Genomic DNA, 24837 nt, shown 5'->3' with positions numbered 1-24837 from the left:
ATTCTCCTCTGGTTTTAAATGACTGAATAAACCTTCATTTTAGGGTAAAAGGCAATGAGATTTCCAAAAGAGAGGCAACTGCAACCAGCAAAAAGTTGAACTGTTCTTGAGTTGGCAGTCTTAACATCTGTATTTGTAGGTTTACGTTTACTTTTCTTTTTAAGGAAATGAGAGATGGGAGGAAGAGAAGCTGGGAATCAAAGGTGAGCAGGTGGTAGAATTGAGAAGGTGACAGAGTTAGTGAGGAGCAGCCTTACCGGACAGATCGATCGTCACTGCCTGTAACAGCTAAAGGTTTCTTGGGATGGACAGCCAGAGCCCAGAGCTCCCCTTCACAGTGACCTTGCATGATCAGCATCGGCTTATCTCTTTCTCTCACTATCACTTCAAATATTTCACTGTCCTGTGTACCTGCTAAAAGTCGATCTGCTTTCCAGCAAACACTACGGATGGACAAACCTGGCAAAGAAGAAAATCGTTTTTTACTCTGGTTGAAAAGATAAGTCAAAATGAAATATATCCAACATTAAAAGTACATCCTATATTGTGTGAGAATCACTGTATCGAGCATAAGCAAACCATAGCCACAAATGGGAGAATAAAAGGCCTGAAAGTCTTTTAGAATCCCACTCAAATATTCTTCTAACCATTTTCCTGGCTTTGAAGAGTATTTTCTTTTTTGAAAATATTTTCTTGTTCTGATGACTATACAACAAACTTTTGTCTGTTTCTTGTCTGATTTGAAATAGCTCTAAGTTTTTACAACATATGCCAGTCCATCTTAAATTGAAGGTTAGCTAAAAGATAATGGGAAGTCTTTCTTCATAAAAACCCAATGATCTTTTTTTTTTTTTTTTTTTTTTAAACCCTTAATTTCTGTGTATTGACTTATAGGTGGAAGATTGGTAAGGGTAGGCAATGGGGGTCAAGTGACTTGCCCAGGGTCACACAGAGCTGGGAAGTGTCTGAGGCCGTATTTGAACCTAGGACCTCCCGTCTCTAGGCCTGGCTCTCAATCCACTGAGCTACCCAGCTGCCCCCCCAATGATCTTTTAAATCATTTCCTTATGATTTTCTATGAAGAATTATTTACAATGCTGGGTATTAATATTTTAATAAGGTATACATGGGATATACTTTAGCAGAGCCTATTATCATTTTAGGCAGATTTAGCATGAATTTTATTGTAACATATTGTCATTGTGATGGGTAAACAGATGCTTTGTGTCCCAAAAATATGCAAATGAAATACTAATTTCAGGCTCAAAATATCATCAAACATTTGTCTCTGAGAATTTTATTCTACAAAGGAATAGTTCACTGACTAAATGGCTGCAAGATTTGCTTTAAAAGGATCTGTGTACCCATGGTTCAAGTGCATCCTTCTGGTTCTAAATTAGCAGAAGCTCTTTTATGGGTATATGTCTGCCAGAAATTTAAGTAATTAGAACTCTTGAAATCTAATCCCATAATATTTTGTTGCTTATCACCTTCCCTAAGCCCGGAATGTCCTCTCTCTGCCATCGCCACATAATGAGATTATACCCATGCAAAAGGGAAATGTTTTGCCTTAAAAGGTAAAATGGTGCCCTCATTCCAGGAGGTCTTCAAGCAAAGACTTGAATGACCATTTGTCAGGTACAGGCTGGACTTAATGACCTCTGAGGTTCCTGCCCACTCTGAGATTCTATGCAGCCTCTCCTTCACAGCTGGGCTCAAATGTCACCTTCTCCATCTAGCCTTTCTGAAAGCCTGGCTGGCCCAAAGTGGTCTCCTTCCTTTTACCCCTAATAATCATGACCACTCACATTCATAGTTTAATGTAAAATGTCATATTTTATATTAATAGTTTAATATAAATAATATTTTAATATAAAAACCATAATAGTTTATAAAATGCTTTTCCCCCCAAACCATTCCTAGGAAGGAAACAGTGCACATATCAATGTATTTTATTAATGAGGAGTTTGAGGTTCTAGAACAGTGATTCCCAAAGTGGGCACCACCGCCCCCTGGTGGGTACTGCAGTGATCCAGAGGGGCACTGATGGCCACAGGTGCATTTATCTTTCCTATTAATTGCTATTAAAATTTAAAAAATTAATTTCCAGGGGGCTAAGTAATATTTTTTCTGGAAAGGGGGAAGTAGACCAAAAAAGTTTGGGAACCACTGTTCTAGAAGATAAGGGACTTGTCAGAGGGCATATAGCTAAGGGATTATTCTAACTCTGTTTAGGTGCTCTTGTCTACTGTAATACAACTGACTTAGAGCCTCTCATCTAGATCTTCACCCCTTAAATACATATTTTGTTCATTAAATACAATTTAAATTTTTTAATTAAAAATTTTAAATTTAATTTAACTTAAATAATAAACATCCTAGTAGAATAAAAGTTCCTAGAACAATAAGTACAAGCATAATGATAACTCATGGTCATACAGCACTTGCAAGTTTACAAAGCGTGAGCCTCATTGGGACTCTTGTGAGGTAGGCAATGTAAGTATCCTTAGCCATTTTAGAGATCATTCAGCAAGTGTCGATTTTATTAAGTATCTCAAATGTGAGACAATGCAGTAAGGATTAGGGATATGAAGTCAAAAATAAAACAGGGTCCTGCCTCAAAGGAGTTTACCTTCTAAAACATAGAAGTAAACACTAGATACATAATAAGCATTTATATATCATATATAGCAATATAAACTGCTTATGTAGAATATAATTATGTATCTGATAATTATATAATATGTAATCAATATACATATAAATAAATACAAGGTAGCTTTGGAAGGGAGAGCACTAGTGGTTGGAGGGGACCAGGGAAGGCCACCTGTAGAAGGCTGCGCTGGAGCTGAATCATGAAGGCGAGCACAGATTTGGGGAGGTGGGAGTTAGGAGAGAGTATTCTGGGTACGGGGGACACCTAGAGAAAAAGCACTGAGATAGAGCGTCCAGGGTGAGCGACAGCATAGAGGCCAGCAGAGTTCAACAGCAGAAAATATTGAGGGGAGTTCACAGGCAAGAAGACTGGAAAGGCAAGAAGAGGATAGGTGCTACAGCCCAGGTCAGAGATGACTGTGAACTCTGAACTTGGGTGGTACTTGGGTGAGTGGACAAAAGGAGGTGTATGAAAGAAATGTTGTGGGGCAAGAAATGACAAGGTCTGGCAACGGATAAGATATGTGGGAAGGTGGGTAGGTGACACAGAGGATAGAGTACTAGACTTGGAATCAGGAAGACTCATCTTTCTGAGTTCATATCCAGCCTCAGAAGCTACTAGCTGTGTGAACCTGGGCAAGTCACTTAACTTTTTAACTCTGTTTTCTCATTGGTAAAATGACCTGGAGGAGGAAATGGCGAACTGCTCCAGTATCTTTACTAAAAGCAAACAAACAAACCCCAAAATGGAGTCACAAAGAGTCATATATGATTGAAAAACAACTGAACAATAACAACAACAACAACAACAAAGATATGAGTTACAGTGAGGAGTCAAGGATGATACCAGTCATGAGCCTAAATGACTGGCAGGACGGTGGTACCCTGGACAGTGATGGAGAAGTTCAGAAGAGGGATGGATATTGAGAAAAAGATGATGAATTCTAATTTGGATATTTGAGCGTAAGATGCTTTTGGGATATGCAGTTTGAAATAATCAACATGAAGTCTAAATCTTCTGTTATCTGGCTTCTGACCTCATTCACCTAAAATTGCTCTTTAAAGTTACTAAAGTTTTTTAAAGTTACTAAAGATCTGTCAATAGCTTTTTCTCAATTCTCCTTCTTGATCTCTCTGTAGTCTTTGACACTTTGGCCATCATCTCATTCTGGACATTCTCTCTTTCCTAGGTTTTTGTTTAATTAATCTCTCTTGTGTGACAACTCCCTTTCAGGCTCCTTTGATGGTTTTTCATTTATGTCCTGCCCACCAACCATGGGCATTTTCCACAAGATTTTGTCCTGGGCTATCTTCTCTATTCTATTCAATATACCTTACCTCACTTGGGAAATTTCATTAGTGCTCATAGGCTTAATTGTCATCTCCATACAGATAATTTCAAGAGTTATAGATCCTGCCCTAGCCTCTCTTCTAAGCTATAAGCTCACATCACCAACTGTTTTTTTGGACATCACAAACTAGAAGCCTATAGACATTTCAAATACAACAAACTCTACCCTTTTCCAGACTTCTTTATAACTGCCAAGGCCACCACCATTTTCAGTTACCAAGGTCCAAAATTCTGGCTCCGTCCTCTGCTCTACTCTTTCTCATCTCATCTAAATAATCAGTTCCCAAATTTTACATTTATATCTTCATTACACTTTTTATATACTCTTGTATACATCCCTTTTCCCTACTATCACAGCATCATCCTAGTTCAGACCCCTCATCACCTCTCACTTAGACTATTACCTTCTTTTTTTTTTTTTTTTTACCCTTGTACTTCGGTGTATTGTCTCATAGGTGGAAGATTGGTAAGGGTGGGCAATGGGGGTCAAGTGACTTGCCCAGGGTCACACAGCTGGGAAGTGGCTGAGGCGGGGTTTGAACCTAGGACCCCTGTCTCTAGGCCTGACTCTCACTCCACTGAGCTAACCAGCTGCCCCCTTGGACTATTACCTTCTAATTGAACTCTGTATCAAGTCTGACCCTACTCTAAGCCATGCTCTGCTTAGTTATCATGGTGATTTTTCTAAAATATAGAATATATGCTACTCTCCTGTTCAGTGAACTCTAGTGGGTTCCTAGTGCCTCTAGGATCAAATACAAACTCTTCTATTTTGCATTTAAAGTTCTTCACAACCTGACTCTTCTTACCTTTCCAGTTTTCTTACTCTTTACCTCCTATAAGATTCTACAATCCAGCAAGAGAGGCTTTCCCCCAGTATTTTAAATATAATATGGTGCCTTTGCATTGGCTGTCTATCATGCCTAGAATGTTATGTCCTCTTCCTGCTCTGCCTCATAGTTTCCCTTTCTTCCCTTCCCTTCTTAGTCTTAGTCTCAAATCTCACTTTCTGCAGGAGGCCTTTTCCAGTCTCCCCACCGGTTAATGCTTTCTTCTTCAGCTTACCTTGCAATTGCCTGCATAGATCATTTATATACCCAGTTGTTTTTTTTTTTTTACATATTTTCTCTTTGATTAGAATGTACATTGATGAGGTCAAGAGACTGTTTTTACCTTCCTTTGTATCTCTAACACTTAACCCAGTTCCTATTAAGTGCTTAATAAGGGTTTGTTTGACTGATTGATGCAAGTGTTTAGGAAAAAGAAACTGTTTGAATATACAGATGATAATTGAACTCATCAAAGATGATACAATTACCAAATGAAAGAATAGTGAGAAAAGACAAGACAGAATCTGGAGGCGCGCGCGCGCACACACACACACACACATACACACACACACACACACACACACACGACATAGATGATGAGCCAGCGAAAGGGACTGAAAGAAAGCAATTTGATAGACAGAATGAAAACCAAGAGAAGGAAAAGCTTAGAGAGCAATGAATAGCCAGGAGTGGATGGTAGTTGACAGGGTCAAATACTGCTGTAAAGAACTGAGGAAAAGATTTTAGACTTTACCATTAAGAGATCACTAATTACTTGGAGGAGAGTAGTTCCAGTTGAGTGATGAAGACCTGGGTATGGATGGTTTTGTCAAGAAGTTTGTCTGAGAAGATGATAGTTATCAGGGATGAGAGAATTTAGTGGAGGAATTAAGGTTGGGAGAGAGTTGAGCAAGTTTGTGTGTATTGGTAGCAAGGAAGGAAAATAGGGACAAAAGATGAGACAGAGAGAAATGAGATGTTATTGGTAGAAATATGCCAGAGAAGATAGGAGAGGATGAGATATGATACCTGGTTTGGCCTTGATGAGAAAGGGTACCTCTTCATAAAGAGGAAATACTTAGGGGTGATACCAAGTTGTGGTGAGATGAGGTGGAATGGAAGAAACAGATGGTTTTTTTTTGGTCTTCAGTGAGGAGATGCTGTGGGAAGCTTCTAGTGAGAAGAGAGGGTTTGGAAAAGCAATCAAATGGAGAATGGCTAAACCAATTGTGGCTTATGATTATGATGGAATATTACTATGTCATAAAAATGAGGAACAGATTAATTAAAAAAATGGGAAGACCTACATGAAATTATGAAGAGTGAAATGAGCAGAACCAAGAGAATATTATATACAGTAACAGAAATATTGTTTGAAGAATAACTCGTATATGTTCACTTCCAAAGAAATAATAAATAGAAACAAGCAAAACATAGTTTTACATATACACATTTCGTTTTGTCAAATGATGACTTCTGTAGTGTTAGGAGGGTAGTGGGAGAAGGAGATGTCTAGGTATTTTAATGTATCAAACAGAATTTTAAAATTTAAAAAAAAAGTGTGAAGAGTGGGGTAGGAAATCAATTAGGGAGGACTAAAACAATTGTTCTGCTGCAGATGAGACTGGATAATAGAAATCTGCATTGTATTCAATCAGCACAGTACTTCCTTTAGGTCAGTTCAGTAGTAAAGGAGTAGAACGAAAAGGGCTGCATGGAGGGTATAATTCAGTATTGGCATTTGGCAAAATACAAGCAGTGATAGGACAAGGGAGCAAGAGATTCAAGAGTAAAGTATAGTGTATAGTGAAACTGGTTCACTAATGGTTTAAGATTTGAAGGGATGAGAATAAATCTAGATTATGGATGATGACCTGGTTAAGTACTGAGGGGAAGAAGGACTAGGGGAAGAAAAACCTTGAGATTCTTGATTTTCTCAAGGTCAGTCAGCAAGAAAGCTGAGATTTGAGCCTATGTTTTTCTGTCTTCAAATCCATTGACCTTTCCACTGTTATTTATCTTTGTATTCAACTTAAATAATAGTACCCTGACTTATACAAAGTAGTATATTATAAGATTTAGGGCTGCCTGCATGATTTGATGTCAAAGTAAGCTTAGCTATGCCCAAAGTAGTGTCCAAGAATCAAATGAGATAATATTTGTAAAGTACTTAGCTTATAAAAGTACCTGACTCATAAAAGGGACTTAATAAATGATCGTTCCTTTTCTCCCCTTCCAGGGAGGTATCTAATGCCATTTTATTGATATAAATGCTTGTATATACAGAATCACCCTCAGGATGGATTTGTATGTCTATTCTTTTATATAATTTTGTTACATCAATGTAATACTTTGTCTTCCAGAATTTTCATAGTAAAGACTAGGCATACCAACAAACCAACTGAGACCAATAGTTGATGCTTAAGTATATTCCACCATCAATATAAACATCTAGTCAAGAAACAAAAATCAATATTCATTGAGTATTTAGAGTATGCAAAGCTCCATGAAAAGTTCTGGGAAAACCAAAGGAAATAAGACATAGTCCTTTCAGTCTTGTTATTTAGAAGCAAAGAGAGATTCTAAGATGTCTAGGTCACAGGCTCATAAGGTCACAGATCTAGAGCTAGTAGGGGTCTCAGAGTTTAGTCTAATCCCCTCATTTTATGTTTTTGGCCCAATACCTTCTCAATTCCCTCAGCTTCCTCTTCCCTCTGTCTGGAGGGCTGGATGATAGAGCACTAAACATCTCCCAAAGCTTTTCTTTATTGAGTGGTGGGATCTGACTTTCTGCCTAACTCTATATAATCATTATCTATGCTTGGTTTAGACTCCATGGGACTGTTTTCCTTTTTCTTTTGCATCTCTAGCACTTAAAACAGTGCTTAGCACATAATAACTGTTTATTGAATTCAACTGAGTTATATATGAAGATTGTGAGGACTAGAGAGGTTAGGTTTCCCAAGGTCATTGAGAGGCATAGGATTCAAACCCAGATCTTCTCAATCAACAGCCAGAGCTTTTCCCATTGTACTTATTGAGGAGAGAGCATATACATATAAAAAGATAAATGACTATACAAAGTAGTATATGGTATAATTATTGCTAAACTAATAGTGTGGACTGCTGGAGTTCAGTGAAGGAAGAGATCACAGGGAACAGGTGAATTCAGGGAAGGCTTCATAGAGAAGGATGGATTTGAGCTAGACTTTGAAGGAAGACTAGGAGTTATTTATATTGAGAAAAGAGAAGGGTATTTCAGGTATATAGAATGTGATGATAATTCTTGTGTGTGTATATATTTTTATCTATATATTAACAAAAACTATAAAGCATTTCCTTAGCATACGCTTCCTATATGCGCTACGTATTCATATATAACTGTACAAATTTTAAGTCCTCAATATAACTGCACTTTAAATATTCAATAGCTTCCTTTGGTGTCAGCACTGCTGATTCTCTGTATGACTTCTAGCACTTCACCTTGTTATCAAGGAACAAAAAGAGATTTATTGTCCATCCAAAGGTGCCAACATCACATTAGGATTGGATTCTAGGTCTAATCTACAAAATCTATTCCAGACTGCAAGGATGGATTTCTTCAGAGTTCTAATAAAGAACCAGAAAGAATTTTCCAATGTGTCACCTCACAGTAGGTAAACCAATTTAGTCACACTAAGTGGATGAGCCAAATAACTAGTTTAAGTCATTGGGGTGGGGGGAAGAGGAGGAGGTTTCCGGAGGACTGTTACATTTGCATTGCCTACTTTACTTAATCAGCAGGATGTATTCTATCCTTTCTTAGTCAGAGACACTCATCCACCCACATGCATTCATGCTAGGATACTCACAATCATGTCCCTCTTTGCCTGGCTCTAATGTTGGCCAGTCTAAGACTTCCAGACACCAAGATAATCCACAAAATTCACTGTCTACTGACTTATAATCAAGAGATGATTATAAGTAATCAAAATTACCTTGATGTATGTTTTGAGAAATCAGGATTCAGTCTCCAAAGAATTGAAATTCTTCTAAGATGAGGACAGTTTAATTTTCGTCCTTGTATTTCTAGCACCTAATATTTAGTGTTGTGCACAATTCAGGTACTTAGTGAACGTCTGTTATTTCTATTTTTTAAATTTAATTTTATTGATTAAGAAAAATTTTCCATGGTTACATGATTCATGTTCTTTCCCTTCTCTCCTCCCAAAACCCTCCCATAGCCAATGTGCAGTTCCACTGGGTTTTACATATGTCATTGATCAAGACCTATTTCTATATTATTGATATTTGCACTAGGGTCATCGCTACATCCCCAACCATATCCTCATTGAACCCATGTGATCAAGCAGTTGTTTTTCTTCTGTGTTTCTGCTCCCACAGTTCTCCTTCTGGATGTGGATAGCTTCTTTCTCATAAATCCCTCAGAATTATTCTGGATCCTTGCATTGTTGCTATTAGAGAAGTCCATTACATTCAATTGTGCCACAGTGTATCTGTCTCTGTGTATAATGTTCTCCTGGCTCTGCTCCTTTTGCTCTGCATCAGTTCCTGGAGGTCTTTCCAGTTCACATGGAATTCCTCCAGTTCATTATTCCTTTTAGCACAATAGTATTCCATCACCAACAGATACCACAATTTGTTTAGCCATTCCCCAATCAAAGGGCATCCCCTCATTTTCCAATTTTTTGCCAACAGTCTTTTCTCTATTATCTCTTTGGGGTATAAACCCAGCAGTGGTATGGCTGGATCAAAGGAAAGATAGTCTTTTAAAGCCCTTTGAGCATAGCTCCAAATTGTCATCCAGAATGGTTGGATCAATTCACAACTCCACCAGCAATGCATTAATGTCTCGATTTTGCCACATCCCCTCCAACATTTATTACTTTTCTTTGCTGTCATGTTAGCCAATCTGCTAGGTGTGAATTTCTTCCAAATTAGAACTATAAATGTTTTAATGTCCTGTCACATTTATTTATATTCTTCTAATACCTTATCTTGGTTCCCTCTGAAATTTAAGCAGTAGCTTTCTAAATGCAAGAGCCCATATGAGCACACTGGGCTTAAAGTCAGGAAGACCCAAGTTCAAATTCAGCTTCAGACACTTACCTAGTTGTGTAACCCTAGACCCTTAATTACTGCCTGCTTCAGTTTCCTCATCTGTAAAACTGGGACAATAATAGTACCTACCTAGGGTTGTTGTGAGGATCAAATTAGATAAGAATTATAAGGTGTCTTGTAAACTTTAAGCACTATATAAATACTAGCTATTAGTAGAAGTAGTAGCCAGTCAATTGGCATATATTAAGCACTTACTATGTGCCAAGAATAGTGCTAAGCAATGGAAATAGAAATACAAGTAGAAGGGAAGACAGTTTTTGCTTTCAAGGAACTTATATTCTAAAAGGAAACTGATATCCATCTCCAAAGAAAGAACTGTTGGAGTTGGAATACAGATGAAAGCATTTGTTTATTATCATTATTTATCATATATATATTATTATTATTATTTTTTAAACCCTTAACTTCTGTGTATTGACTTATAGGTGGAAGATTGGTAAGGGTAGGCAATGGGGGTCAAGTGACTTGCCCAGGGTCACACAGCTGGGAAGTGTCTGAGGCCGGATTTGAACCTAGGACCTCCTGTCTCTAGGTCTGGCTCTCAATCCACTGAACTACCCAGCTGCCCCCTATTATATATATTATTAAAGGATTGTTTATTTGGGTTTATGTTTGGGGGGTTTTGGTTTTATGAGATTACTTGTTTACAAAAATGAACCTTATGGATAAAAAATTTAGTAAAAGAAATAAAAGGAAACAAAAGAAGAGAAGAGATGGGTACCTGGCCCAGGGGCATGATAGAGGAAATTCTGAGTGCATTCTGGGGAGGAAAGAAAAGGCTGGCTTGGGCACCTACTTAAAAGGAAGTTCTTTCATATAGAAATAACCTAGAGAAGTTTTTGGGAGGCATGAAATTCTCAAGAGATTCTGGCAATATCATCTTTAAATATTGAAGTCAATTTTCAACTATTCTGATATTAAACGAGGAAGATATAAAACCTATTTTTCCTAGGAGGCATGACAAAGCTAACAGTTACTTTCGGAAATGACTGTATTCTTCCTGTTTCTGCTCTGACAAATTATAAGATAAAGGGATTTTATTTGGAATTCAGTTAGAAGTATACAAATATTGAGGAAAGAAAGGAAAAAATCAGTTGCTCAGTTTTATAACCTATATATTTTCATAAAACAGGAAAATATTTCGTTGCTGACATGAACTAACATGCCCCTTTCTACAGGAGCTGAATCCTAATTCCTTGGGACGTGCATCAAGGTCGTTTTCATTTCTTGTCATCACCTCTGGATTATAAATCAGATGGTGAATTTTGTGGATCATCTTGGTGTCTGGGCGGCACGCTAGTCTAGGGATGATTTTAATTTTAAACTACATTTCACTAGAAAAACCATCCTGCTGTCTATATTGTAGCAGTGTAAACTGAAGGCATTTTAAGAACATTTCGTTGAAATGATGTGGTGCCAACATATCTTGGAAAATATTTCATTGCTAACATGAACCTGTGTGCCAGTTTCTTTTTCAAGAACTGTCCGGGTCTCTGCTATGGAGAGCTGGCCAGCAGATGGCGCGAAAGAGCAACCTCCTTTATTTTTTTTAGACTCCCGCTCCTACTGCTTCGCGTCTAACAAACCCTTTCCACACCCTTATCCTTGCTTTCCGTTCAGAGCAGGGTCTGAGGCAAGCCATGCTTCCAGCATCCTTTGCAACTTATTAAAGCTTGGGAGGAATAGCAGCACGTATCATCCTTCAATTCCCAGGGGCCAGGTTCCTTATTTCTTTTCTTGTTCTGTATTCTGAAGCTTTTGTGTTTTATCAGGCTCTTCTTTAGCCATTCCGTCTCTATCTCTAACAGCGTTTGGAATGCATGAAATAGAATTTTCCTGACTGATGGGGGTAGCTCGAGAGATTACAGAATAACGGAATGCAAGTTGGCAGGGAGCTAGCTCTAGCACCTGGACTCCCAAACCAATCCCCTTGACAGTAACCCCAGGAAGGGGTTTGGAGACCTCCAAGGAGGGCAGCCCACCACGTCCTGAGGCAACTCATTTCAGCTCTGGGGCAATTCTGATCCTTAAGAAGTTTTTCCTTATTTTAAGGCTCCATTAAAAAAAAAGTTTTATTGATTCATCTTGTTTTTATGTTAACATTTTTACAGATTCTTTCCATTTACTGTAATAAACTGTTAGACAAAAGTAATAAACACTACAGGGACCTCCTGTAAAGGTGCAGCTAAGGTGTCATTTGCCTCTTTGCAGTTTCTACCTGTTCTCTGGTGCCCAATGGATCAAGTCTAACATCTCTTTGATACAACTGCCCTTCAGATTCTAGAAGAAAAGAATCATTCTGCCTCTCAACTCAGGCTCCCATTCTCCAGCCTAAATACCAACCACTAAGGAGGCTCCACAGTCCCTGCATTCAAGGAAATGCCCATCTCCTTAGGGCAGCAAGGGAGGATGGAACAGAGGAGAGGGAATCCCCTTTTAAATGGAACTACTATGGAGGGCAGGTAAGTGGCCCAGTGGGTAGAGTGCCAGGCTGAAGTCTGGAATGCTCATTTTTGTGAGTTCATATGTGAGACATTTACTAGTTGTGTGACCCAGGGCAAGTGAGTTGCCCCAGTTTCTTCATTTGTAAAATGAGCTGGAGAAGGAAATGGCAGTCTATCTAAGTATCTTTGCCACAGGCCACAGGCTACACATTAGGGATACAGAGAAAGACAATGACAATTCCTGCTCTAAAAGAGCTCAGGTACAAGCAAAAGAAACACTTTAAAGAAGCACTAAGGCACTACTTTAAGTTGTAGTGGAGCAAGATGAAATTTTAGAAACATTACCAGCTTCAGGCTAAAGAATAGGTACAGCTACAAACTAAATAAAGGATAATCACCAGGTGAATGGGCCTAATATTGGCTTTTTAGCCCATCCCTACTTTCTCACCTTTTGCTTACTTTTTATCATGTTTGCATTCTGACTTTCAATCCTATCACTCCAACTAAATGTAGTTCCTCTAGAGTTATCAATGATTACTTATTAATTAAATCCAATGGCTTTTTCTCAATCCTCATCCTTCTTGACCTTCTACTTTTGATACCATTGACATGTCCCTCCTCCTGGGTATTCCTTCTACAGCTTTTCTGACGTGTTCTCTTCTGACTCTTCTCTTACCTGCCTGACCTATCCTAAATCACCTTCATAGCATCATCATCTACATCCTAGTTTCTAACTATGGTTGTAGCTCAGAGTTTCTTTATGAATTCTCTATAGTCCTTTTTCAATCTTGTTCTACATTCAGTGATCCATCTCTAGCCAGATAATTCTAAAATCTATATCTCTACCTCTTTATCTCTCTCCTGAGTCTCATATTCAGCACAGGTCCATTGGACATAGCCAACAAAATGCCTACAAGACATCTCAAATTCAAGTTGTGCAAAAGGGGATTCATTATATTTCCCTCTAAACTGACATATCCTATTAATTTCTCTTTTTATAGGGCACCAGCATTCTTCCAAAAGCAACTCAGGATTGGAACCTCAAGTTCACCTGTCTACCCTTTTTCATTCCTATATTCAAATGATGGCCAAATTTCATCCATTCTAATCCTAAAATATCTTTTACATCTGTTCTTTTTTTATCTACTTACACAACCATTATCCTGATTCAGATCTTCGCCTCCTGATGAACTGCAAAAATTCCCTATTCGACTTCCTGCTCTCCCCTTTTTAAAATTCATTTTTACCCCCTCCAATACATTCTCCACAAAGCACCCCAAATAATCTTAATTCATTAGTCTCTGGTTAACAGAATTTTAGTGGCTTCCTATTGCCTCCAGGACAAAATGAAAACCCTTTATTTTATTTTTTTCAATAAATAAACATTGTGTAAGCACCTACTATGTGCCAAACACTATGCTAAGCACTAATGACACCTAGCATTTATATAATACTTTAAGGTTTACAAAATCCTTTACATATCTTATCCCATTTGATCCTTGTAACAATCTTGTGAAAGTTAGATGCTCTTCTTTTTTATTATTATTCCCCCAATTACATGTAAAAACAATTTTTAACATTCATTTAAACAATTTTTGTGTTCCAGATTCTCTCCCTCCCTACCACCCTTCTTCCTCTCCCCATTCCCTGAGAGGGTAAGAAATCTGACATAGATTTTACAAGTGTAATCATGTGAAAAATTTTCCATTGTAGCTGTGGAAGAGATATTAAACAAAAAAATTAAAAGTGAAATATAGTATAAAACTCTTTATTTTATTAATGTCACAGACAATCTAATTCTATGCTGCCTTTCTAGGTATCTCACATTGTAGACAAATTGGCCTACCAGTTGTGTCCTGTCTTCTTACATGGTTACATTTCCCTCCACATATTTTGTGGTCATATAAAACTGACCTTTTGGTTCCCACTCAATATTCTGTCTCTGATTCGGTCATGCATTTTCTACTATCTGTCTTCCAGGCCTGGAATGTTCTCCTTCGTCATCTCTGCCTCTTGGCTTTCCTGGCTTCATTCAAGATTCAGTTCAAATCCTACTTTGGGCAAGACTTGCCCTGTCTCCCCTTGTCCATCTCATTCCTGAAATATTGCTTCTCCTCACTTTTTATTTCTTAGAATCCTTAGCTTCCTTCAAAATTCAGTGCAAATTCCATCTCTAACACAAGTTTTTTTCTAATCTCTCCTCCCAGTTGGTTAGTGTTTTCCCACTCCTGAAATTATGTATGTATTTACCTCCATGTCATGCCCCTACTCAAAAGTTTTTCATTATCTGTTGACTCTAAAATATAAAATCTCACTCGGCATTTAAGGCAAGCTAAAATCTGGCTCTTTCCAGTATTATTTCATTTTATTCCTCTTCACACGTTCTCTCTGTTCCTACAGTTCTGTGTTTGTACAGTTTTTACAGATTGTTCTCAACAGTTATTTCCCACACATGACATCCCATCTCCCATATCCATGCCTTGGGCAGAGGCATGCCCCCATGTCTCTGCGCTTTCTCCCCACCTCTATCTTATAAAATCTTTAGCTTACTTCAAGCTACAGTTCAACATGAAGACTTTCCAGATTCCCCAAGTTACCTTTTCCTCTTGATATTACTTTGTATTATGTGTATATGCTTTCCATTTATTCATCTGCATATGTGTCATGTTCTCATGTTAGAATGTAAGCTCCATAAGGTCTAGGACAATTTTGCTTTTTGACTTTGTATCCCCAGAAATTAACATGGTGATTTGCATGCAGGAGGTACTTAATAAATGCCAAATAGTTGCAATTGAGAAATAAAAAGGTCTGGTGATCACCATCAGTACCATCTTCAAAAAGGAAGAACAGCAGTATTCCGAAATAAGGCAGGATGATCAAGAAGGCACAATTTACCAAAGACTGTCACTGAGTGTTTACAAATAAATTATTCCAAAGAATAAGCTAGACAGTCAGCCTTTTACTTGTCTGACACCACTTCCCACTTTGTTTATCTCTGAAGTACAACATCACACCACACATGTTTCTTCACTGAACACCTCACATCACCCTAGAGCCAGCATTGTGCTCATAGGCAGCTCCTCACTGTTTGAAATAAGAATGACTTGCTGAGTGCATCGGCTCTGGTGTTCTTTGCTTCAAGACTACACAGGCCTGGATTATAGATTGATTTATCTATCATATGAAATACTGGCAGGGGAAAGCAGAACATAAAAGGAAATGGCAGGCAAGACAGGGAAAAAATTTATAGAAGAAGTAGGAACGGGGAGAAATAGCCATAGAAAGAGAGTCATTGTAAGAGGAAAGAAGAATAATAGAATGTATCTCTTTTCTCAATACAGTCTGTAATACTAATAGCTATACGGTATAATTTTAATACCTATACTATTGTATATATTAGTATTTATACACAATACTAATATCTATATAATATATTTTAATATATATGCAATACTCAGAAGATTGTATGGAAAGAAAAGAGATAAAGTGAAAAGCGAAAGGAGAAGGACAAATCAAGAACATAAGGGATTAATCAATAAGCATTCACTAAGCACTTACTATGTGCCAGAGGATACAAAAACAAAATGAAATAGTTACTACCATCAAGAAGTTTACATGCTGTGGGAGCAATAAAATGTACAAAAGAGGCATATACATAAGGCATATTACATAGATACAAGGGATTTATTTTTTAGTAGGGGAGGGCTGGGGAGAATGATGAAAGGTCTTATGCAGGAGGTGGCATCTGGGATGATTTTTGAGGGAAGCAAGGTAAAAATGAGGTGAGAGTGTTCAAAGGCATGGAGACAAGAAATGGAATGAATGAATGTCTTGTTTGAAGATGGTCAGTTGGGCTTAACCATAAAATGAGGAAATTAGGGTATTGAAAAGCTGGAAAAATTAGCTATAGTCAGGTTGCTAAGGATTTTAAACATCAAAGAGAAGAATTTGTATTTGGTCCTTGTCAGTAAATTGTCAATAAATCAAAAGTATTTATTAACTGCATGATAAGTCCCAGGAACTGTACTCCACAAAAGGAGAAAGAAAAGTTTCCAGACAGGTAGGAAGAACACCAAGAAAGAAAAAATTGATGAAAACCAAAAGGAGAGAATTTCTAGAAATGATCAAATGCTACATAGTAGACAAGAAGGATGAAGATTGAGAAGGGGTCATTGAATTTGACAATTAAGCCAATGATTCCCAAACTTTTTTGGCTTGCTGCCCCCTTTCCAGAAAAAATATTACTTAGCGCCCCCTGTCACATATTATCACCACCCCCTTACAGTTATTCACCGCCCCCAAATGCACCAGTGGTCATCACCGCCATCCTGGATCACTGCAGCACCCACCAGGGGGTGGTGGTGCCCACTTTGGGAATCACTGAATTAAGCTATCATTGGTTTCTTTGGAGAGATTAGTTTTGTTTGAGTGATTAGGTCATAAGACCTAATTATATAGCATCAAGAAGTGATTCTTAAGAGAAGAGAAAATGGAGCCAAATGAGTAACGACATTATATTCCAAGATTTTGACTGTGAAGAAGAGGAGAGATGTCAGTATATCTCTATATGAAAGGAAGGGGGATAAAAGAAAGAAGGAAGGAAAGGAGAAAAGAAAGGAATGATGATGGGAGGGAGGTAGAGAGGAAGAAAAGAAATGAGAGAGGAAGGAAGGAAGGAAGAGAGGGAAGGAAGAGAAGGAAGGAAGAGGAGGGAGGAATGAATGGAGGAGGGAGGAAGGAAAGAAGAGAAAATGAAGAAAATAAAAAGGAAGGAATGAAGGAAACAGATAAGGATTAGATGTGTGCATATGGTACTGGAAGGCAGGGTTTCGTAATAGAGCCTGAGAAACATTATTTATCCCATTGTTACCTAGATTATAAGATTAAGAACCAGGTGATGTGATTTCAAGATCCTGTTTTGCTACTAGCTTGGTAAACTTGGACAAATAAAAAATATGATTCCAGTTCTTCACCATTTAATTCTTCCTCAACCCCTTGCAAATTGCTTCAACCCCATCACTTTATCAAAAATGATTTCTAAAAGGTCATCAAATATTTCCTAATGGCCAGCTGTAATGGTCTTTTTTTCAGTCTTGATCCTCCTTGACTCCTCGATAGCATTTGATACTATTGGCCACTCAGTATTTCTGGATGCTGTCTTTCCCCTTGGCTTCAGAGATATCTTCTCACTTTTCAGGTTTGTTTCATAACTGCTTTTTCTATCTCCATCTGCTTGTTACCCTCTTCTTGACCACTTGATGTTCCCTGCGTTCTGTTCTCAGACTCTTCTTCCTACATTCTTTCCCTTGCCAATTTCATTCATTCATATGGCTTAAACTCTTCCCTCTTTGATGACTCCAAATCTCTCCAGTCTGGGTCTCTATTTTGAGCTCCATATCCACATTTCCAGTTGCCTGCAGGACATCTCCATTAGCATTTCCCAACAGCACCTTAAGTTTGAACTTATTATCTTTTCCTCTAAATGTTCCTCCTTCAGATATCACTAGTCCTATTGGTGCTACCATTTATCCAATTTAATATTTGAAACTAGTAATTTTTACTCTTCTCTTCCTTGCAGCTAGTCCATTGATTCTTTCTTCAAGTACATCAATTCCTTACTTTCTATTTCCATTAATACCACCTTAGTAGATTCCTTCATTGCCTCTCATCTGACCTATTGCAAAAGCTTCCTGAGCTGACTTCCTGTTACCATTTTCTTCTTTCAGTTTATTCTTGCCAGTGCTAGACATTTCCCTGACTCATAACTCTGGTCAGGTCTCTCTTTTCCTTGAGATCTTTCAATGATTGCCTGTTGCTTATTATTGTACATCTAGCTTCCTCAGGAGAAGGACTAGAAGAAAGACTTGAACCAAAGAAGCAAGAGACATAATTAGCATTTCTATGACCCCAGAATATTTATTTTATTTTTTTAACCTTACCTTCTGTCTTAGAATCAATACTAGGTATTGGTTCCAAGGCAGAAGAGTGGTAAGGACTAGGCAATGGGGGTTAAGTGACTTGCCCAGGGTCATACAGCTAGGAAGTGTCTAAGTCCAAATTTGAACCCAGGACCTCCCATCTCTGGGCCTGACTCTCCACCCAGCCCCTCCCCCTTGAAGATTTATAAAGCAATTTACATGTATTTTCTCATTTCATTTTCACATTAAGGCCTAAGGGCAACTATGTGGTATAATGGATAGAGTGCTAGACCTGGCATTAGGAAACTCAAATTTGGCTTCAAATAGTTAACTGTATGACCCTTGGCAAGTCATTTAACCTCTATTTTTCTCAGTTTCCCCAACTATAAGTTGGGAATAATAATAGCTTTTATTTTTCAGATTTGTTGTAAGGATCAAATGAAATAATATTTGTAAATGCTTAGCACAGTGCCCGACACATACTAGGCACTTACTAAATGCTTGTTTCTTTCCACCCAACAATTCTGAGGTAGGTGCTATTATGATCCTCACTTTAGAAATGGTGAACTGAGGTTAACAGAGTTTAAGTGGCTTCCTGAGGGCCACAGAACTAATAAGTATCTAAGCGAGGATTTGATCTCAGAATTTTCCTGACTTCCATTCCCAGCACTTGATACATCCACTATGCTATCTAGGACTATGATGAAGGTCTGCAGTTGTTAGGTGAGTGATTTTCAGAGAAAGAAGAGAAAAGTAGTCACAGTAAGGGATTCTTTGCTGAAGGGTACAACAATTTGACCGATAATGACAATAGAATGGAATGCCGTCTTCCCAGAGCATATATTCAAGACTTGATAGAGAGCCTCCCAAGGTTTATCAAAACAGATGGCTGCTACAGACTTGTGTAAAAATAATATGGCCAAATGGCAACAAACAGAATATTTGAGGATTATAGGTAATATTTCTATCACTGATGCCAATCAGACAGAAGGGATTACAATGAAGAAGTCTTGGGAGGTAAATCTTGGGTTAAGAAGATGGTCATTGGGAACATTATTTCTATTTTTAGACCATAACTTAAAAGATAGGAAAGGAGGGCTAAGAAGGGAATCCACTTAACAAGGGCAAATAAGAAGATATTTATCTGGAGTCTTGAAAAGCTAACCAAAAGTATTTTAACTAGAAAGTGAAGGGAAGGGGTAGAAAGAAACAACCTTCCTATACATAACCACCATACTAGATTTCATAGAGATTAGCTAATCAATGTAGAAAGAATAGCAGGGGAGAAATTTAGAAATGTATATGGAATAAAATCTAAGAAAGGAATTAGCAGTAAAACCCATAGCTTAAGACATTTACACATGAATTCAAAAAGAGAGGGTGGCAAACAAGTAATAGTAAAGATTACAAATCAAAGAGACAAACTGGCCCTCATATCCACATCACCAAGACTCGGTGGTATGAGATTCATAACTGCAACATGGCTCTGGAAGTATCTATCTTATTCAAAAGAAATAGGATAACTAAAAGTGTAGGATAGGGGAGAAAAAAGATGGCTGAGTTACACTGGGTATTATTAACATATATTCATGTGAAGAAATCCAGGAACCCAAACTCAAAAACATAAAAGCAAGCATTTTCAGGAAAATGTATAGAAAAAGAAACAAACATAATAATTCCACCATAATACATTATAGGCCACCTGGACAGAAAGAGGAAATAGATGATATCTCTGGTAAACAGATAAGAAATCTGGCACAGAGATATGGTAATTTAGTGCTTTAGATAGCCTAGTGACCATGGATATGAACTAAACACTTGACATTCTTTAGGCCCTTTCCTTCCCAAAGTAAAGCTGTAATAGCCTTAGAAAAAAAAAGCGCATAGGGCTCAGTAGATGCTAGCTGCTCAAAATAAATTTTTTCTCTGATAGAGATGATAGCAATGATGTTTGAAGTTTGCTCTTTTAGAGTAAGGTCTAACCCTTAGGACTATCCCATTGCATCTTTTGGCCCAACACAATTTCTGATCTACTTTCTTATGTTGTAGATAAACAAAATTAAAAAGGACTATAAGGAAAAAATACTTTGGGCTAAATAACATTATTAAATTTACTTAATATTTGCATTCACCCTTATTTTTACAGAAGCAGAAAATCTTAGAGAAAACAGATCTCATAAGCAATATTGTCCAATCCATATCTGAATAAGGATCCCCTCTGCCATATACCCCTCAAATGGTCATGCAGCCTTGCTTGAAGGTCTATGTCAAGAGCTACCATATTACCCCAGGACAGCCCATTGCACTTTTGGATAGTTCTCATCGTTAAGAAGTTTTGCATTATGTCAAGTCTAAATTTATCTCATTGCAACTTTCAACCAATGCTAGTTTTGCCTGTGGGGACAACATGTCATCATGAGAGTAAAACAGTTATTTCTTCTCTCCATAGTCTCAGCCTCCCACTGTTTCTATTATATCTCTACTCTTTTTCCTAAAACTTTTTCAACCACTTGATCACTTCTGTCATCAAACTGTGATGGCCTCTGCCTGATGACAAACATGTCATTTGCTTCCCTATCCAGTACTATCACTTGGCTGCCTATCTCCATTTTCTGCCACTTTCTCTAACTTTCTATGCAGAATTACCATCACAGTATTGTATCTTCCATTTGGGAACCAAAAATTTGGGGTAAAAAACATGACCATTATGAAAGTAAATTCAGCCTTATTGGAAAATGCTTTTCACATAGTCATGGAAAAGAAAATCGCTCCTATTTTGGTCATGACTTTTAAAATTGACTTGTGCATGAAACTCTAGGCAACAAGTCCTATTTCCCTAAAGGTGTTGTATGCCCATCACACAGCCTTTATAAAACAATCAGTCCCTATAAATAATCTCATTAAAGAGAATGATATTGGGACAACATGCCAAAACCTATAGGATACAGCAAAAGTAGTGATTAGAGGAAAATTTATATCTCTAAATGCTAATATTAACAAAAATGGAGAAACAAAAGATCAACAAATTGGGAGTGTAATTTAAAAAAAGACTAAGAAAAGGACAAAATAAGAATCCCCAACTAAACACTATATTAGAAATCTTGAAAACTAAAGGTGAGAGCAATAAAGCTGAATGTAAAAAAATCCATTGTAAGTAAGTCTAGGAGTTGATTTTATGAATTGATATTGATTGATAAATTGATAAGCAATTGGTTAATCTGATAAAAAAGAGATAGAATAAAACCAAATCACTAGCATTAAAGATGAAAAAGGTGAACATACCACCTATGAAGATTAAATTTAAGCAATTATTAGGAATTATTTTTAAATTTTAAATTTGTTCTTTGATATAAATTGAACAATATAGAGTAGCTTAGTGTTGGATCCTCTAGCAGAAGAAATCATCCTCTAGTCCATTTTTTTTTCTTTCGGGTTCCTTGAGTGCTAGGCTCACATACCTGCTTGAGGCTAGCTGTAGATTTAAGCCTGAGCATATACATAATCCAAATGTGGTTTCTGGTGGGACAATAATGATTTAGAGAGCATAAATATTTTAAAAATCTTACTTTAAGATTCATCATTCTGTGAAGGTAATTTTGCATTTAATTCCTGAGAAGTTGTGGCATTGGAACAAAAGTTTCACTGGGTATGACCAAACTTGAAAGATTTGGTTTTAGAAAGAGCATGATCTAGCAACAGATTATGTCTGATGCCTAAAGACCAACCTAGCTAAATATGGTCTTGGAAATGTATGTTACCATACTGAACCAAACTGGTTAAGTTGATCAAATTAAATATTGGTAGCAACATGGAGAAATAGGCCTGATATTACATTGCTAGGACAGTTATGAATTGCCTTTTTTTTTAAGAAAACAAGATGGAAATATACATTAAGAGCTGTAAAAATGTTCATGCTTATTAACCGAGGATGGCATTACTAGGATTAGGTCCTAAGGGCATTATTGAAAGGATAAAAATTGTGTATGTATGAAAATATTCTTGGAAGCTTTATTTGTTTTTACAAAAGAATTGAAAATCACACTAATGCAATGATGAGGGAAAATGGCTGAATAGATTGTGATATTTTAATTAAATGGATTTTATTATATTATTAGGAGTGATAAATATTGGAAAAATAAAGAAAATAAGGGAAATACATGAAGTGAAGAAAACGATAAGAAGAATACATACTATGATTACATTAAAAAAAGTCACAAAAAAGAAGAAAAAAGGGTATCCATGTAAAACAAATTCAAAGGGTGCTCAAAAGCAGAGGATGTCTATATTAGCACATATATATATAATTTATTTTTAAACAAATTATAAATGAGGAGTTTGTGGTTTTGCACATAAATTTTTACATTTAATTATTTAGATTTTTTTGTTGTTGATGGTTACTAAATACATAAAAATAAAATATTTAGCCAGGATCATTTATATATTTTCATAAAAGGCATTATTTACATTTGATGACTCAACTTAAGAATAATTTTAAAGTTTATTGCCCCATTAGTTCACCTAGATCAGGAGAGCGTAAAAATCATCAAGCTTAAAACAAAGATTCAATTACTGAATTTTATGTTAATTATATATATGCTGTCTAGATCAGCCTGACCATTTATATCATCACAATGTTAAGTTTGGATTTTTTATGAGTATGTACATTTATTTCTTAGTTGGTATATCGTCCTTGATTTTTGTATTAGAACGGAATTGTTTGCACCCTTAAATACTACAATGACAATTCAGTGCCTGGCACATAGGTGGGTGCTAAATTAGTTATTACTGACTCAACTTGTGTGATTTTTGTTAGTAATCTCTCTTTCAATGTAAATTACAATTCCCCTATGATTTAGATAAAGTCTTTGAGATTAGTATGACAAAAATCCATTCATCTTCTAGCCACTGTGGTTATGACTCTATCTAAACATAGAAAGGATAGTCTTCTAATAAGAGATATACCAATGATTCCTGATTCTGAACTTGAAGCTTTTCAAATTGGTAAGAACCTACCCAGGCCTAAGGTACTGGCATAGCCTTTTTTTTTTTTAAAGAAGCAGCCATCATCTTTATTGGTAACCACTTGGTAATCTGACTTAGAAGAGATGTCCAAGTCTTTATAGGTAAAATATAACTATAATTTATAATTTGAAAACTGAAAGAACTTGATTTTCATTTACATTAAAATTGAAAAGAGGCTTACTATTTTTACTGAATATAAGATCTTCTTTGTATCTGGAAGCTTATCCATAAAGATGGTAAAGAATGGGTTAACATTTGTCTATATCTTTCCAAAAGAACTCTTGTAATAAATTATTTCTTCATTTTTTTAATTTAAAAACTGTTTGGCCTCCTTGATCTTTAACAGATGGGGAAATTAACCATAATTAGGAGAGAAAAATTTGAGGCAGATTTGGTTTAGGCTTGCTTTATTTTTTTTTTTTTGAGGAAAAAACATTGTAATTTCCAGTTTTACTTTATAGACTTTCTGGAAGAGAACAGGGACTTTTTATCCTATAACATATGAAGGCTACATAATTTTTATAAATAACTTCCCATTCATTAATGCTGGTGACCAACAATGTTAACTTCTTCCCTGAAAGCTGAGTTATTAATAGATGCAGAAAAGTTTTAGAGCCATGTTATGGAAGATGAAGTGATGACTCAACTTAAGAGTACTTTTTAAATTTATTGCCCCATTAGTTCACCTAGATCAGGAGAGTATAAAAATTATCAAGCTCACTTTCAGTTATTTCTTCTAATTTGTTTAGAAGAGTTACTAAAATTAGCTAAGCATATCAGAAATTAGATAGTAGAAAAAATCACTAGGGTATATTTCCTTAGAAATGGACTCATAAGTCATCATTGCAATATTGCCAAAATATGGAAGACATGAATTGTACCAAGAAATTCTTAAAAGTACAAATACACAAAAAAAATGGATTTGGAATCATAAGAGCTGTGTCTACATCTTAGCTCTACCAGGGACTACTTGGGAGATGCTGGCAAATTGCTTCACTTCTCTAAATGTCAATTTCCATATATGTAAAATGAAAGGGTTGGACTAGACCAGTGGTTCCCCAACTTTTTCAAGTGCAAAGAGCTCTTTTTTGATGCCCTTCCATGACAGATCGTTTATTAATTAAGATGACATGTAATGACAAAAAGCCACCCTGAACAAGTAGTCTTTTAAATTTATTTAAAGATTATTAATCATAAGAGCATCAAAATCTATTTGAAAAGTAGTAACACATATATGAATGAGATATATTATTTGGTCTACATAGACTGAATGTGTGTTTGCATATTAATTCCACTGAAAAAACTTTCCTGTTAGGCACAAAAGAAACATCAATATTATAAAACCATACACATAAAACCAATTAATCACTCTAAATATTTTGTTGGAACTAGACCAAGTTCAAAATGGCAATGCTTCTCGCATTAATGAAATGGAGAACCCTTGCAATAATGCCTTGGACTCTAAGGGTCTGTGGCCCACAGACTGAGAAACATTG

General features: G+C 36.7%; 1 protein-coding gene across 1 annotated transcript in view; it reads right to left on the bottom strand.

Annotated features, from left to right (window-relative positions):
• Nucleotides 1–24837, bottom strand: part of EML6 (EMAP like 6) — a 301241-nt gene that overhangs the window by 108695 nt on the left and 167709 nt on the right. The window contains exon 7 of the mRNA XM_044659473.1: nucleotides 258–459. Coding sequence (XP_044515408.1) covers nucleotides 258–459 — 202 coding nt within the window. The remainder of the gene's footprint in view (nucleotides 1–257; nucleotides 460–24837) is intronic.

The sequence above is a fragment of the Gracilinanus agilis genome, chromosome 2, assembly GCF_016433145.1.
Source record: "Gracilinanus agilis isolate LMUSP501 chromosome 2, AgileGrace, whole genome shotgun sequence".
In the NCBI taxonomy this organism is placed as follows: Eukaryota; Metazoa; Chordata; class Mammalia; order Didelphimorphia; family Didelphidae; genus Gracilinanus; species Gracilinanus agilis.
This window is presented reverse-complemented; position numbering and strand designations above follow the sequence as displayed.